Here is a 13,585-nt window from a genome sequence, read left to right on the forward strand (position 1 = left end):
GTAGCAGGTCACTTAATTAGCACTTATTAATATTAATTTAGTCACTTTGAATTAAAAGACAAACTTTTACAAAAATTGTTGTAAACAAAATTTTATTCACCATATTCACCACAAAGTATTTTTGAATTTGATAAATCCGTTAAATTTCAAATTATTTATTTTCGGTTAAAATTTTGTATTTGATTTAAACAAATTAAACGTGTGATATTAAGCATTTTCATCATTGTTGACGCCTGAAATCTGAAGAATTCAAAGAATTTTCATTTGAAAACATTTAATTGTAGAATTTAATAGCAGTTAGGCGACAAAATCGCAACAATTTGTAATTCTTGTCATCACATTTTACTTTCTTAATCCTCGAGAATTTCTACGACTTTTGTGGAATGATGAAACATTGAAGTATAAGTTCATCGTTCGGTGAAATATTTGTTTGAATTTATAAGAATGTTATTTACTCATTATTTGATTTTTGTTAAATTTTGAGATTCTGAAAATTTTAAAATTCAACTGAATTTTTTTAAATTTTAACTGAAAAATTTTTAAAATTTAACTGAAAATTAAGAATATAATTTAAAAAATTCTAAAATTTATTTACAAATTTTTAATTCATCTTTTATTAAATTTTTCAAATTTTTATTTTTTAGTTTCTTTCTTTCTTTTTTGTGGTATAAATTAATTTTTCTGTTTTTTTAAATTTTTAGAAAAAATTTACAATAAAATTTTTTTGTTTCATTTTTAAAATTTAGTTTCTTTTCTTTTTCAAAAAGCGCATTTTAATTCAGATTTTTCTTCATTTTATTGGCATTTTTGTATATTTTAAGGAATACGATTACCGAATTTTAGGGACATTTGTGAATTAATTAAGGTTTTAGGGGCAATTTTATGAATTTTAAGAATTTAAAAATTTAATTCACAAAACTTTAAATTTGTCCCCTTGATAAGAATGGCTATATGACACAATTTAAATTCACTTCCGTGTTTCTTTAATTTCAGTTCATTAATTTTTTTTTTGTGAAATTTTATAAATTAATAGCATTTTAGCAGCAAGAAGAACACATCATTTGGTGTCTTATTTTACGATGACTTTCATGATCATCAAAAATCACATAAAGACACAGCTTATGTCATCCACAAAAATACAAATTCATTCATAAAATTCCACAAAAATCTTTCTTATTTCAGTGCATTTTTAAACAGAAGTTATCATTGACTCAACAAATGCAAATTAAATTTCCTGCTCGCTATAAACTTATTGAATTAAAGAAACAGCTTAGCTACATTGTAAGTGATTTCTTTTTCATTGAGATTTCAGTTTTTAACATTATTTATGGCAATTTTCTTTGTTTTAAATAAAGATTTTTGCTTTTTTTAATAAATAATAAAAATTTATTGGGATTACATGAGATATAGGAAGATTTTGATATGTAGGTGTTGTAGCCGATCCACACAAGTTATTCATGGCAGTCAAGTGGTTGCCATATGGCGTATAAGTAGCAATTTTCATGTTAAATGCCATAAAAATTGGAATCTGGATAACATATTGCCGTTATGAGCAATTTTTGTCCAGAGTTTCAATCCTAAGATTGCATACAAATCAATCCCGGAGTTGAAAACCCTCCTTGTGCTGATTGGAGTTGATATACCCATAAAACTGCTTAATACACTTCCACATCCTCAAATATTAAGAATTTTCTTCTCAAACATTTGAATTTAATTTGTTTAAACCAGTGGTGAGCAACATTTTTCTTGTCAAGACACACATTAATCAAGTGGTGAGCAACCTGTGTGACGCGGCACACTAGTGTGATGTCATCAAAGCCATGAGACGTATGGCGTGTGTCGCGTGCCGTTAAAAATAGAAGGTTGTTAAATTAGAACAAGTGATTTATCCATCTGCTGCCTTTTGCGGCACATAATGTCAAAGGAAACTTTTAAATTCAAACACTAGAAAAGTAAATCTGTTCGTCACTATATTTATTGAGCATAAAGGTCTATACTAGCTCTAAAAATTCAAAAAATTAGATTTGAAATTTTACCTTTTTTTGAACTTTTTTATTCAAATTAAAACTCTAACTGAAATTCGTCAATTTTTGAGTTTTTTGAAAAATTTTCAGGGCACATTTGACATTTTCCAGGCATACTAGTGATCCACGGCACACAGGCTACCCATCACTGGTTTAAAATCACAAAAATAAATTAAAACATTTTTATCAATCAATTAACAGCTTCAATCGTTAAATTTTAAAACATTTAGAAATTCATCTTTTCTTTCGTATTTATTTTGACACATTTTCTATTTAAAGAAATCATTTTCTTAATCTTTGTAAAGAAACAAAAAAATTAGCTGGAAAAATCAAAAAATTTCATGTGAAACATTCAGTCGACATCTTTAGATCCATTGATCTATCTACACCACATTTCTTTTTATTTTTATTTTAGATTTTTTTATTTTTTCATTCCGATAAATGTTTTAATTTCCTTAATTTCATCCAAAAATCACATTTAGGTATATAAAAAAAATTCTTTTTTTTTCTATGGCAAATTCTCAAATTTGTAAACATTTTTATGGCAACGCATTTAAAGTGTGAATAAAAATTGAATTTATCTTCATTCCAATGAGTATATTTAAACAAATTGTTAATGATACGTGTGATTATTAAAATGAGGAAAGAGAAAGAGAATTGACCTCATTTTGCTGTAATCAATAAATTCTCGGTTTTTTTTTCTTGTTTTTTTTTTTTCGAAGGTGGGGAAAGGCAAGAGATTGATGAAATTTATTGAGAGAAATTGCTTTCAAGCTTCGGGAATTTATGAACTTGATTATGAACTAAGCTAATGAAGTGACGGGTTTATTGCCATGCTTTAGAAATTTAGTTTTATTAGGCTTAATTTGATGAAGTTCAGAGATGATGAGATTGCTTAATGTTGAGATAATGAGAAGAATTTGAGAGTTATGGGCTAAACAGATGGGTTGTTGGATGTTGATTGCCTAATTTTAGCATTATTTTCATGTAATTGGGCCAATTATAGTTGAAAGGTTTGAGCTAACGCCTACAAATGTTAATAAACTCTTATCACATTTTCTTTCATTGTTAAAGGTTGTCTACTGTAACATTTTGTGTTTTGGTCTGAAACAACAGTAAGAGCTGTGCAATAAGTACTGAATAGACGAAAAAGGCTTAAGTGTGGACTGTACCCACGCTCCCTAGCGACCCAGGTAGCTCAGTATGTAGGTAAGAGCACTTGGTATGCAATTAAGAGGACGTGTGAGTTTTAGTCCTACTCGGTTGAGTCCCACAAGGTTTCGAACATCTACCCGAGGCACTAGCCTTACAAATGTCATTCCCTTCCCATGCCTGGCTATGAAGACTTATCTTACTGTATAGAATTTATGAAGAATTTTTCAAGATTCAACGAATCAACAATTTACCAAAATTTATTTAAAGACTTCTTAGCAATCCAATCAAACTCTTCAAGTCCCCTATCAACATCTCCTCCATTCCCCACAAATTCTAAACACTCCAGAAAGTGAGATCTCAAGATCAAATCCAACAAAAAAATAATCGTCAACGAGACACAAAAAATTAATTAGCAAATTATTTCAACGAGTGTCTGTTTAAGCAATTGACAAGGCTGCTAAAAATATTCTTATTGCCGTTTTAGATGCTTATATTTGATAATGGCAATCTGTCGACATAACATAAAATGCTAATTAACAATTGTTGAATTGGCCGAGACATTGAAATAAAGAATTTATATGAAATTAAATTGTCATCATGGGAGGGAAAAAGTTGGGATTAATTTGTAAGTGATGTGAGGGGATTTTGATCTGTTTTGGTTAAAGTTGAGCTGGAAGGAACTTTTTATTGGATTTTGTATAGAAAAGTCGATTGAAGTTGAGTTTGGCAATTTGAGAAAATGGACCAAAGGTACTAAATTGGATCCAAGCAGCACAATTTAGTTGCTAAGATGCCGCAAGTTTGTAATGTTGATCATATGACGTAATAATGTCTTGCCGATGGCTTTTGAAGACGAAAATTGAAATTTGCTGAATTGTGCTCTTCAACTGAGAATTTTATGTAATTTATTTCATAACAGCAATCATTAACATCCAAAACTTATTAGTCTGTAACATCACCACTAAGATCTCATCACATTCAAATTGGATCAGATCCTTAAATTTCATTTTATTCATTAATCCCTGTTTATTTCCGCTTCTTCTTTTTTGTCATAGCTTCCAAAAACTCATTTCTTTCCTTAAATTTCATTATCTTGAATGTGCACATTAATTCAGACTAGAGGCAAATAGAGAGGTCAAGTTTAAATAAGAATATTTACTCAATGTACGAAAGTAAAATTAAATCGAGAAGGACTAAAATAATAATAAATTTACATTTTATATTCCATTTTACAGTTGATATGGCTCATTTTTTTTTGTGTCTGTGGCAAGAGAATGATGATGAATTATTCAAAAAAAATATAAGAAATTGTATATAATAATATAAGTAAGAATGACATACAAAAATGTTAATAGATATGATGACAATTTCTTTCAATTCCTCATCTCCGTTCTTGTCATTCATTTTCCCAGTCGCGCTTAAATTATGCAAAGTTGAAACTCCGTAGCTGGGGACAATCATAATGAAATGACCGAAAAAAAGGAGCCCAGCAAAATAAAATTGAATTTTTTTGCTGTTTGACTTTTGTGGAGCAATTTTTTTTCCCATTTCATGACTCGACTTCCTCCTTCCTGTTTACTTACATACAATAAATGAGAAATTTTTTTTTCATCCTTTTGCTGTCCTTTTTCTGCTCATTTTGGGAACGCGAGTCTCATGATAATGAATAATTTATTCATTTATTCTGTGTCCTAGTTTCGTTCGCGCATCAAATTAGCGAACTCATTTGATTGATTTGTAATTTTTTTGAGGCCCTTTTTGACTTGTTGTGGATATTAATCAAGAACTTTTTTTAATGATTTTCATCAAAAGTAAGGTTGGGGTTACTTCGAGCAGCATTATTTGGTTAATAGATATCAAAATTCGGTACTAGGCTGGTGTGGCTATGACATGGTGCCAGATTTAAATTGAATCTGGCACCTGGTCAGAGTCATGCCGGTTTGGGACAAGTATGTTGATCAATTAACCAATTTATGCTGTTCGGAGCTGTCATTTATTTTTTATAGGCTTAATTCATTGGCAATTAAGGCTCAAAATTTATGAAAATCACCCGAGTGGACAACATGACTTATGCTTAGTTAATAACTAGACCTAAGGTCGACTAATGATAATCTACGGAACGTTCCACAAAATTTGTCATTAGTCGACCGTAGGTCTAGTTATTAAGTAAGCATAAGTCATGTTGTCCACTTGGGGTAGTAAAATCTTTCAAATTCAAGTTGCTTTTAAGTCTGTATCATCCACAAAACATGCTTCAATTTTCAACAACCCCTCAACTCTTGATACAAGTCATCATTGCCCAACTCTCAATTTAATTATTATTTTTAATCAAAATTTTCTACAAAATTGTGTCAAATCTGGTCAGTTTCAAAACAAAGTTCACCTTTGTCCAGCAAGATTTGCATTTTTCTTATTATTCATATTTGATTTGTTCAGACAAAATCAATTTTTTTTTAATAATTTAGTACTTGTTCATATTGGTTCTCTCTCGGATCTTTAATATAATTTATGAATATAATTTTTTTGTTTTTTGATTTAGTGTTAGAGATACTTATAATCTAAACATTGTTTATGGCTCACTAGAATCAATTCGATTTGTATTGTATGAGAAATAATTTGGAGATTATGACACCTGGTCTTTTTGTCGGTACGGGTTTTGAGTTGCAGCTTAAGTGACTTCCTGATTGTTTTAGTGTCAAGGTGTAGTTCAAGGAGTTTTTTAATGGTTTTATTGGATGTTGGATAGATTGTATTTTAATTCAGGTTCTTAAATTACGTAACGCTTATTGGGGAGAGGGATTAGAGTTTTGGATCGGGTCCACATTTTGGTACAAAGGACTCCGATGTGCGGAAGTGATTCTTGGCATTACCAAGCTTTCAAACGTCCCCATACCCATGCAAAATTCCTACAATTCACCCCAAAATGTCTCAAATTTCTACCCAAAAAAATGAGCATCTAACTATCAATTACAGATCAACTCGAGTCCATAACCATTCCACATCCATAAATTTAATTCTCATCTTGAAATTTTAAAAATAAACTCCAGACTTCTAGTGAAATGTAAACATTCTCACATGCTGAAAAATAAACACAATGTGACATAATTTCCAATATGTTTCCCATACAATATTATTTGCATATGTTTTGCCTATTCAAATATATATATATATATATAAAATTGTGAAAATGAAATAATACCTTTCTACAATATTGTCACTTAATTCCATATATCTTCACTCCGTCTGTCTCACACATTCATTCATTCATAGTCAATATATTCAAATCCATAATATTATTATTTTTTTTCTGGATGTAATGTAAATGATGAGCGGAGGTGATTCTTAATACTTTATATAAACAAGAGAAATTCATTAATTAATTTTTTTTTTGTTTTCTGTTCACTTTAATGTTGATTTTCTTTAGTAACATTCACTTCTGAATTTCTCAAAGCGCCCTTTAAAGTCCTCTCGCCATTCAATGACGATTGACTTCTTTGTGATTTCGAGTTCATTTTTGCTGTGCTTGGAGTGCATGCCAAGGATATAGTACGATCTGTGGATGGAAATAGAATAAGATGTTATTGAGTATTTGAGATAAAATTGTAAATAAATATGTTTTGATGTCAAATGTAATCTAGGAGTTGATGCTGGCTTTGGTTTACCCCAGGGACGTATTATGGGTGGAATTATAAGGTTGAAGCTTCAAATTAGAACCAAATTATTCAATTTGCTAACTTTTTTGAGGCACTCTGTTGAAATATGATTGATTGATGCAGTATAGAAAATCTATGATAAATTTATATATGGCACTTTGCCATAAAGTCGAATATTCCCCGATAGCTCAGTGGTAGGAACATGCGTCCGAAATTTGTAAGACGCGAGTTCGAGTGCCATTCGGGATTCATTATTTGAAATCATACTTTATCTAATAGATCAACTCAATCCTTTATCCAAATTGACAGAAATTCATTAAAATTGGACAGATTGTCTCCCTTTAATTGGTTCTAACGTGATAGTCCAGAGCGACACAGTTAAAGAAGGCTATACATCAAAACTTTCAAGAATCTGCTATAGGACTTTTATTAGCACTAAATAGAAGCCGTCTTTATTAATTCCCTAATAAAAGTGGTTTAGCGGACCAAATGGAAGCCACTTCCATTAATTCCTAACTAAAACAGGTTTGGCGGAACCTTAAAAACACCATGGTGACCTTTCTTTATTTAAGTCGCTCAGGTGTGTCCATTCTGGTTATTAATTGCAGGCATAATCTCCCATTTTGATTAAAACAATTGTAGACACACCTGGATTGTATCTCTATACCTCTAACAAAACATTCCCAAATTAATATCCAAAAAGTCAACATCACACAAACCATCCCGTCATCCAGCTTAAATTTGACACCAAAAAAAATATAATTACACCGCGAGTCATTTCTCCATTCCCATTCATATGTACTTACTTATTAACATCCAAATTCGGACATCGACAATTGCTTGCTGATGCAGGTACGACTAGTTGTAGTTTCTTGTTATTTCTCGTTGAAATCGGATTTCGTCCTTCATTGTTCTTATACGTATGGAGGATGATAAGATTGTAACGGATCTCATCACTTCGTCTGTTCACCATTCCAACGACTTTGGCAAGTATTGCTGTTTTTATTTGATTTATTTCCATGATGAAATAAAAGATTTGTTTGTATTTAAAAATAGACGTAAAGGAAAAAGCGGATTAAATTCATATGGTATGGTAAGGCTTAGCAAAAAAAAATAATATTATTAATTATTCAAAAGTCAAAAAATGAAACTCAGCACAGTGTGAGCTGTCTCATTTGGATTTTATTCTACAATATTCACAGTTTGTTGTATGTTTATCTACTTTTATTTTTTTGATGGAATAAATGAAATGTCTGTGAATCAGCTGAGCTGTAGATCATATTTTTTAATCCACTTTACAGTTTATTTTCGTTTTTTTGAGTTATGTAGTTTGAGAATGTTATGGCAACAGTCGGATAGTCAGAAAGAGAAAGAGTCAAAAAACTGGAAGAATTATGGACAGTATAATGCACACAAGTGAATGGACGGATTGAAAAAAAAAACAAACTTAAGTGGTTTAGTTGGGGGTTGATTGGAAGTGATGGCTAATAGAAAATTGGGTATGTTGGATCCTAGGAGATAATGAGCATGCTTTCAAGAGAAAAGTGAGCTGAAAGCACCAAATTTTGAGTTGTCCAATCTTGTTTGTGCCACGATACACTTTTGTGGTAAGCCATAACCGCAACATCATATGACATGTGGTTTGACGCAGTTTTTTAAAATGTTGGCATCGCACAGTTTGGATATCACCTCTGAACACTGGGAATAATGATTATAAAAGGTACCCAACATCATATTGATGGCATCATAGCACCATGTGACCCTGCTCATTCTGTGTTAGGGATAATGCACGGTCTAATAAGGGGTTATGCCTACCCAAAGTCATACTAACTATCCAGACTTTAGGTTCACTAGACCATCCAATGACTAAATCCAGAATCAAGATTAATACACAAAACTGTCCAAAATCCCAAATTTCAGACAAATCCCAACTTTCAGCCACACATCATCCATGATTGTCCTCATAATTTAGTTTGGATTTATATTCAAAAATCATGTTGTTGCTTGGAGATTATAATCCATTCCATATTATGACATCACTTTGAGTACTTCTATGGGAATTGAGGATTTGTCAATAATTTGTCAGTTTGTCTATCAAAATTAAATTTCACTTTTACTATTTTATGTCACATAAGGATTATGTCATTAGTAACTCACGTTTTTATTGGCAAAATCTCTTTCTATCTATGGCTTATATGAGTCATTAAATTGTTGCAAATATACATACTTTATAAGTATTAGCAAAAAATGATCAAAGAAAGTCGGAAAATTTACATTTTTTGCGAATTTATTTAATCAATGACTCATATCCGTTTGAATTTTCATTAAGTTATTTTCCTACGTTGTCATATTCATAGAACATATATATCCCCTCATCCTGGCTATATAAATCATTTCATTTATCCAACAAATCGCACACAAAAGGAAATTTTTCATTTGAATTTCATTTTTTTTTTTATTTTCATTCTTCAATAACCTCCGTAACAGAATGAAAAATTCTTTATTTACTTTTTGGGGTCGTTTGTAAATGATGTCTAGGATTTTGGGGGTAGGGTGCTGAGTTCGGTTCGTGGGGTGGTATGGTGGATTTTGTGATTTGGTATTCAATACAACGATTAGAATTGTCCATTGTATTGAGAAAGGAAGTTTAAGTGAGCATCGTGCTACACCAGTGCTGTTCGAATTGTTGGCCGTGGCACACTGGTATGCAGTAAACCAAGTTCAGGTGTGCTGCGAAAAAATTTTCTATATTTAAAGTGTGCCGTGGCACAACAAAGTTTGAACAACACTGTTCTATACCACCATCCAGCAACCCCCCGTAGCTCAGTAGATAAGAGCACTTGACAACTAGGTATGAAGGGGTGGATTCGAGTTCCAACTCGGGTTAAGGCGTGGGGAAGTGCATTTTCTTCTAGAACCTTAGTTGAACCAATATGGTACTCAATAGTCAACTCGGTAGACTCTCGAGAACCTCTCTTCAATTTGAGGCACGACAATTAAAATTTTCAACGGACATCATTAACAAACGACCCCACTTTTCTGTTGCTTTTCGCAAAAAAAGTCTTCAAAAAATTATATTTTTTTTTCATTCTATAATATTTTTATTTTATTTGTTTTTCTTTTGCTTTATTATTCAACTTACCATAATCTCTTTTGCAGAATTTTTTGCTATTCAGTCGTTGTGCTTCAATTTTACATTTGCAATCTGTTGAAAAAAAAGTACATATAAAAAGAAAGGAAAGGGAAATGAAAAATTTGACAAAATGAGAAAAGTTCATGAAAGTAGATACTTGAGTGAGTGAAAGAGAAACGGTGAGATGAATTTTTTTTTTTGAAGGAATCAGTTTTTATCAGTTGAATTCAATTCAAGTTTTTTTTTTGTTTCTTTCGAAAAGTAATAAAAATGAATTTTTTGTTCGGAAAGTTTTCAATTTTTTTTTGTTCTTAAAGTATCATTGAAACAAAAGTAAATTTTGTATTTCAAGTTTTTATAATAAATATAAAATTTGATGAGATTTGGATGATGTTTTTGAGATATTTTGGAGATATGACGCATTTTGTTGCCATTTAGGGTCAGGTCTTTAGCTAGAGCTTGAATTCGACTTGGATTTTGTATGAAAAACTTGATCAATTTCACAGAAAATTTGAGTCGACTTCGAGCTCTGTCTTCAACTAAATGTATGAATAGAGTTGGAGGACTTTGGGATTCCGTAGCTTATACAGGAGTCTGAACTCCACGAAATATGAAACGTTTACACAATTGAAAACTGTAAACTCTGATCTAGATTTTCTTGAAGTTTTTCTTGAGTCAGCATATAATGGCGGTGAAATGGCATCAGACTCTTAAATGGTAGACTTATGTCCCAAAGTACCTGGATTCAATCCCAGGTCATGTTTAAATATCAGTATTTAAGGTCGTTGACACATAATGAGTCTCTATTGCTAGATATTCAAGGATATACAAGCAACTCAATGGTTGAATCTTATGCATACGAATTGTAACTAGATATCAAAATGCACTGCAGGATACATCAGGTATTATGATGTTCTCGTGTTCTTGCATACAATAGCTTGCAATACATAGTTTGTAAAGGGCTCAGATTCCACTAAAAACTGGAGCTATAAAGAGTATGCTACAATATATTATTAATCTTAGTGTCTCGAGGTCATAAGGCTTACTTCTTCAAGAATTGATGCCTAATATACTGCTTTAAGCCAGAAGTGTGCCTGCTATCGAATCCAATACAAAACTTGATCCAAGTCCTAACAATCCTAAACAATTAATATATAATCCCAATTTTAAATCCCATAACAATAAATAAATATCTCAAAAACATTTCATATCTGTCACATCAGTCAAAATGTCATCCATTTGGTAACATTTCACCGATACAAATGATTCCAATTTCATTTCCTTTATACTCCCATAACCATTGTAAATGATGAGGGATTTGTTTAAAAATAATTTATCATTTTTTTTTGTTTCCATTGCGTAACATTTGAAAAAACAAAGATTGATTAAAAAAATGAGAAAAGTAAACATTAAAATCCCCAAAATTCATAAATAAATCCCTCAATTTTCGAGAGACTGGAGACTGGCAGCATAAAGCTTTAAAAAAATAAGTCAATGTAATGAGGAGAATAAATTTCCTTTTAAAGGGAAGTTAAATTTAATAAAAAAAACTGCCGACTGACGATGATATTGAAATAATTATCTTCTTCCTTGCTTTCAGCTTTCCTTCTTCCTTCTTTCACTCGCTTTCGTCTTTTAAATGTGATGAATATGTGATGGCAAGAGCACAAAAAAACACAACACAGAATATAAAAACTTTTTAGCGCATTTTTGAAATTTTTTTTCAAAAAGGTAGCTTAATAAGACACTTTGTTCGTTCGTGTGTTCGTTTGTTCGGCTGGAACGCGAGATCTCGAAAACTAGACATCGTAGAGAGCTCTGGTTTGTTTTAATAGCTTCGTTCTATCGAATTATTGGGTTATCGGTCATTTAGAAGTTTCAAATCAACGCATAAATACTATAATTAACAATTTTTCATTTTCATATACAACAACAACAACAACAAAAACAACAACACGTTTTTTCATTGTTTTACAGTGTTTTTCAATGTTTGTCGATGTTTTGACAGTGTTTGAATTTTTTTGACCGTTATGAGTTTTGAATTATGAAAATCCGTTAATTGATGAAGTTCTTAAATTTTTGAAAGTTTTAAATATATCTTGTTTTTAAGATCTGGAAGTGACCTCGATCTTACTGGATCTTATGTTTTAGGTCTGGAAGTGACTTGTTAATCAATTACTGATCGCTGGGACAAAAATGCGCTTAAGTCCCTCGATCAATAACACGAGGACTTTTGTAATTTTTTTTTATTACTTTTCTTTCACTTTAATGAGAAATTTTTGCTTGCTTGCTGCTTTATGCTTTTTATATATTCGGGTGTGTGTCGATGCACATTTCAAGACGAGTAATAAAAAAAAGTTTAATTCTTTTTTTTTTGTTTTGGATTTTATGTAGCTTTCTTGTGATGATATCCTTATGATTAAATTATGTGGGATTTTATGGAACTTTTTGTAATGACTTTTGGATTATGTGATGAGTGATGGGACTTAAGAGTCTTAAGTAGTTGTAGGATGTTCTTGGAAACTTTTTTTGAAGTGGTTATGTAATTGAGACTGGACTGAGAGGTAGAATATGACTGTATCCATGTTAAATATGATTAAGAAGGAATCATAAGCATGACTCAGAAGGATTCAGGAATCATAAGCATCAAAATTCTCAGTATATGTACCATCAAAATCAAGTATTAATGTTTGGAGCACAACCTAGTCGCTAGATAGCTGTTGCATCATCTTAATGGCTCTTGGCATCGCGACAGCTGTTTTAAACACATTTTATGTCCAGAACTATAATTTTCCGCCACATTTCGTGAAGATATCTCTGCATCATTTACCATAGATTGACTTAGCTTCATAATCTCAAGCAATTCGATAGCCATAGTAGCACAAGTCGGTTTATCGATCCATAATCGGCCACCAAACCGCGGTGACTTTAACATGATGCTTACATGACATGAATATAATCTAAATTCTGCATCAAATCATAGTCAGTCATAAATAGTTAGTCTAAGGCTCATTAAGAGGGTGGCTCATAAAGAGGGTGGCCCATAAAGAGGGTGGCTCATAAAGAGTAACACTTGCCCAGGATCAGACACTCTAAAGAACAGCCCTATAAGTACATTACTGGACTCTTGGAGTGCTTGACCCTTAGACACATGTTGATATCAAAAAAGTCACTTATTCCAATAAATTCCTCTATAGTTTCCATGATTCCATCCAAATTCCCAATAAGGGGCATCACATCCTCTTCTTCAATCAGTAAACCACATTAAAATTGAAATAAAATACATTGTGTGTCATCACATTCCAAACTGGACATCCAAAGTTCATTTTACGACATAAAATTCCACAAAAATCATCACAAGAGCCAAAAAAAACTTAATCCATAAAATTCTAAAAATCATTTTCATGTTCATACCTTCACGCGATTTTGGTCTCACTTCCGTTTGGTCGTTGTAGTAGCTCTCAGGTGCTGTATTTTGTGGCATATTCATGCTAATTACACGAGGAATTTCTAAACAAAGGAGAGAAAAAAAAAGTAAAATTTATTAAATTTTTTATGATTACGATAAGAGAGGTAAAGAAACTTTTGTGCTTAATAATTCATAAATGAGAGCTTTGAAA

At 31.5% G+C, this 13,585-nt stretch overlaps 1 protein-coding gene across 1 annotated transcript in view; it reads right to left on the bottom strand.

Annotated features, from left to right (window-relative positions):
- Positions 1 to 656: 656 nt before the first annotated feature.
- The window catches only part of LOC139093548 (netrin-A-like), a 51,659-nt gene continuing 38,730 nt past the window's right edge, over positions 657 to 13,585 (bottom strand). The window contains exons 4-7 of the mRNA XM_070644294.1: positions 13,380 to 13,475; positions 9,975 to 10,037; positions 7,639 to 7,828; positions 657 to 6,732 (exon numbers count right to left, since the gene is read on the bottom strand). Of these exons, the coding sequence (XP_070500395.1) occupies positions 6,600 to 6,732; positions 7,639 to 7,828; positions 9,975 to 10,037; positions 13,380 to 13,475 (482 nt within the window). The 3' untranslated portion in view covers positions 657 to 6,599. The remainder of the gene's footprint in view (positions 6,733 to 7,638; positions 7,829 to 9,974; positions 10,038 to 13,379; positions 13,476 to 13,585) is intronic.

Source organism: Chironomus tepperi, unplaced genomic scaffold, assembly GCF_022539635.2.
Source record: "Chironomus tepperi strain 1889 unplaced genomic scaffold, CSIRO-AGI_Ctep_v1 contig_337, whole genome shotgun sequence".
Lineage (NCBI taxonomy): Eukaryota > Metazoa > Arthropoda > Insecta > Diptera > Chironomidae > Chironomus > Chironomus tepperi.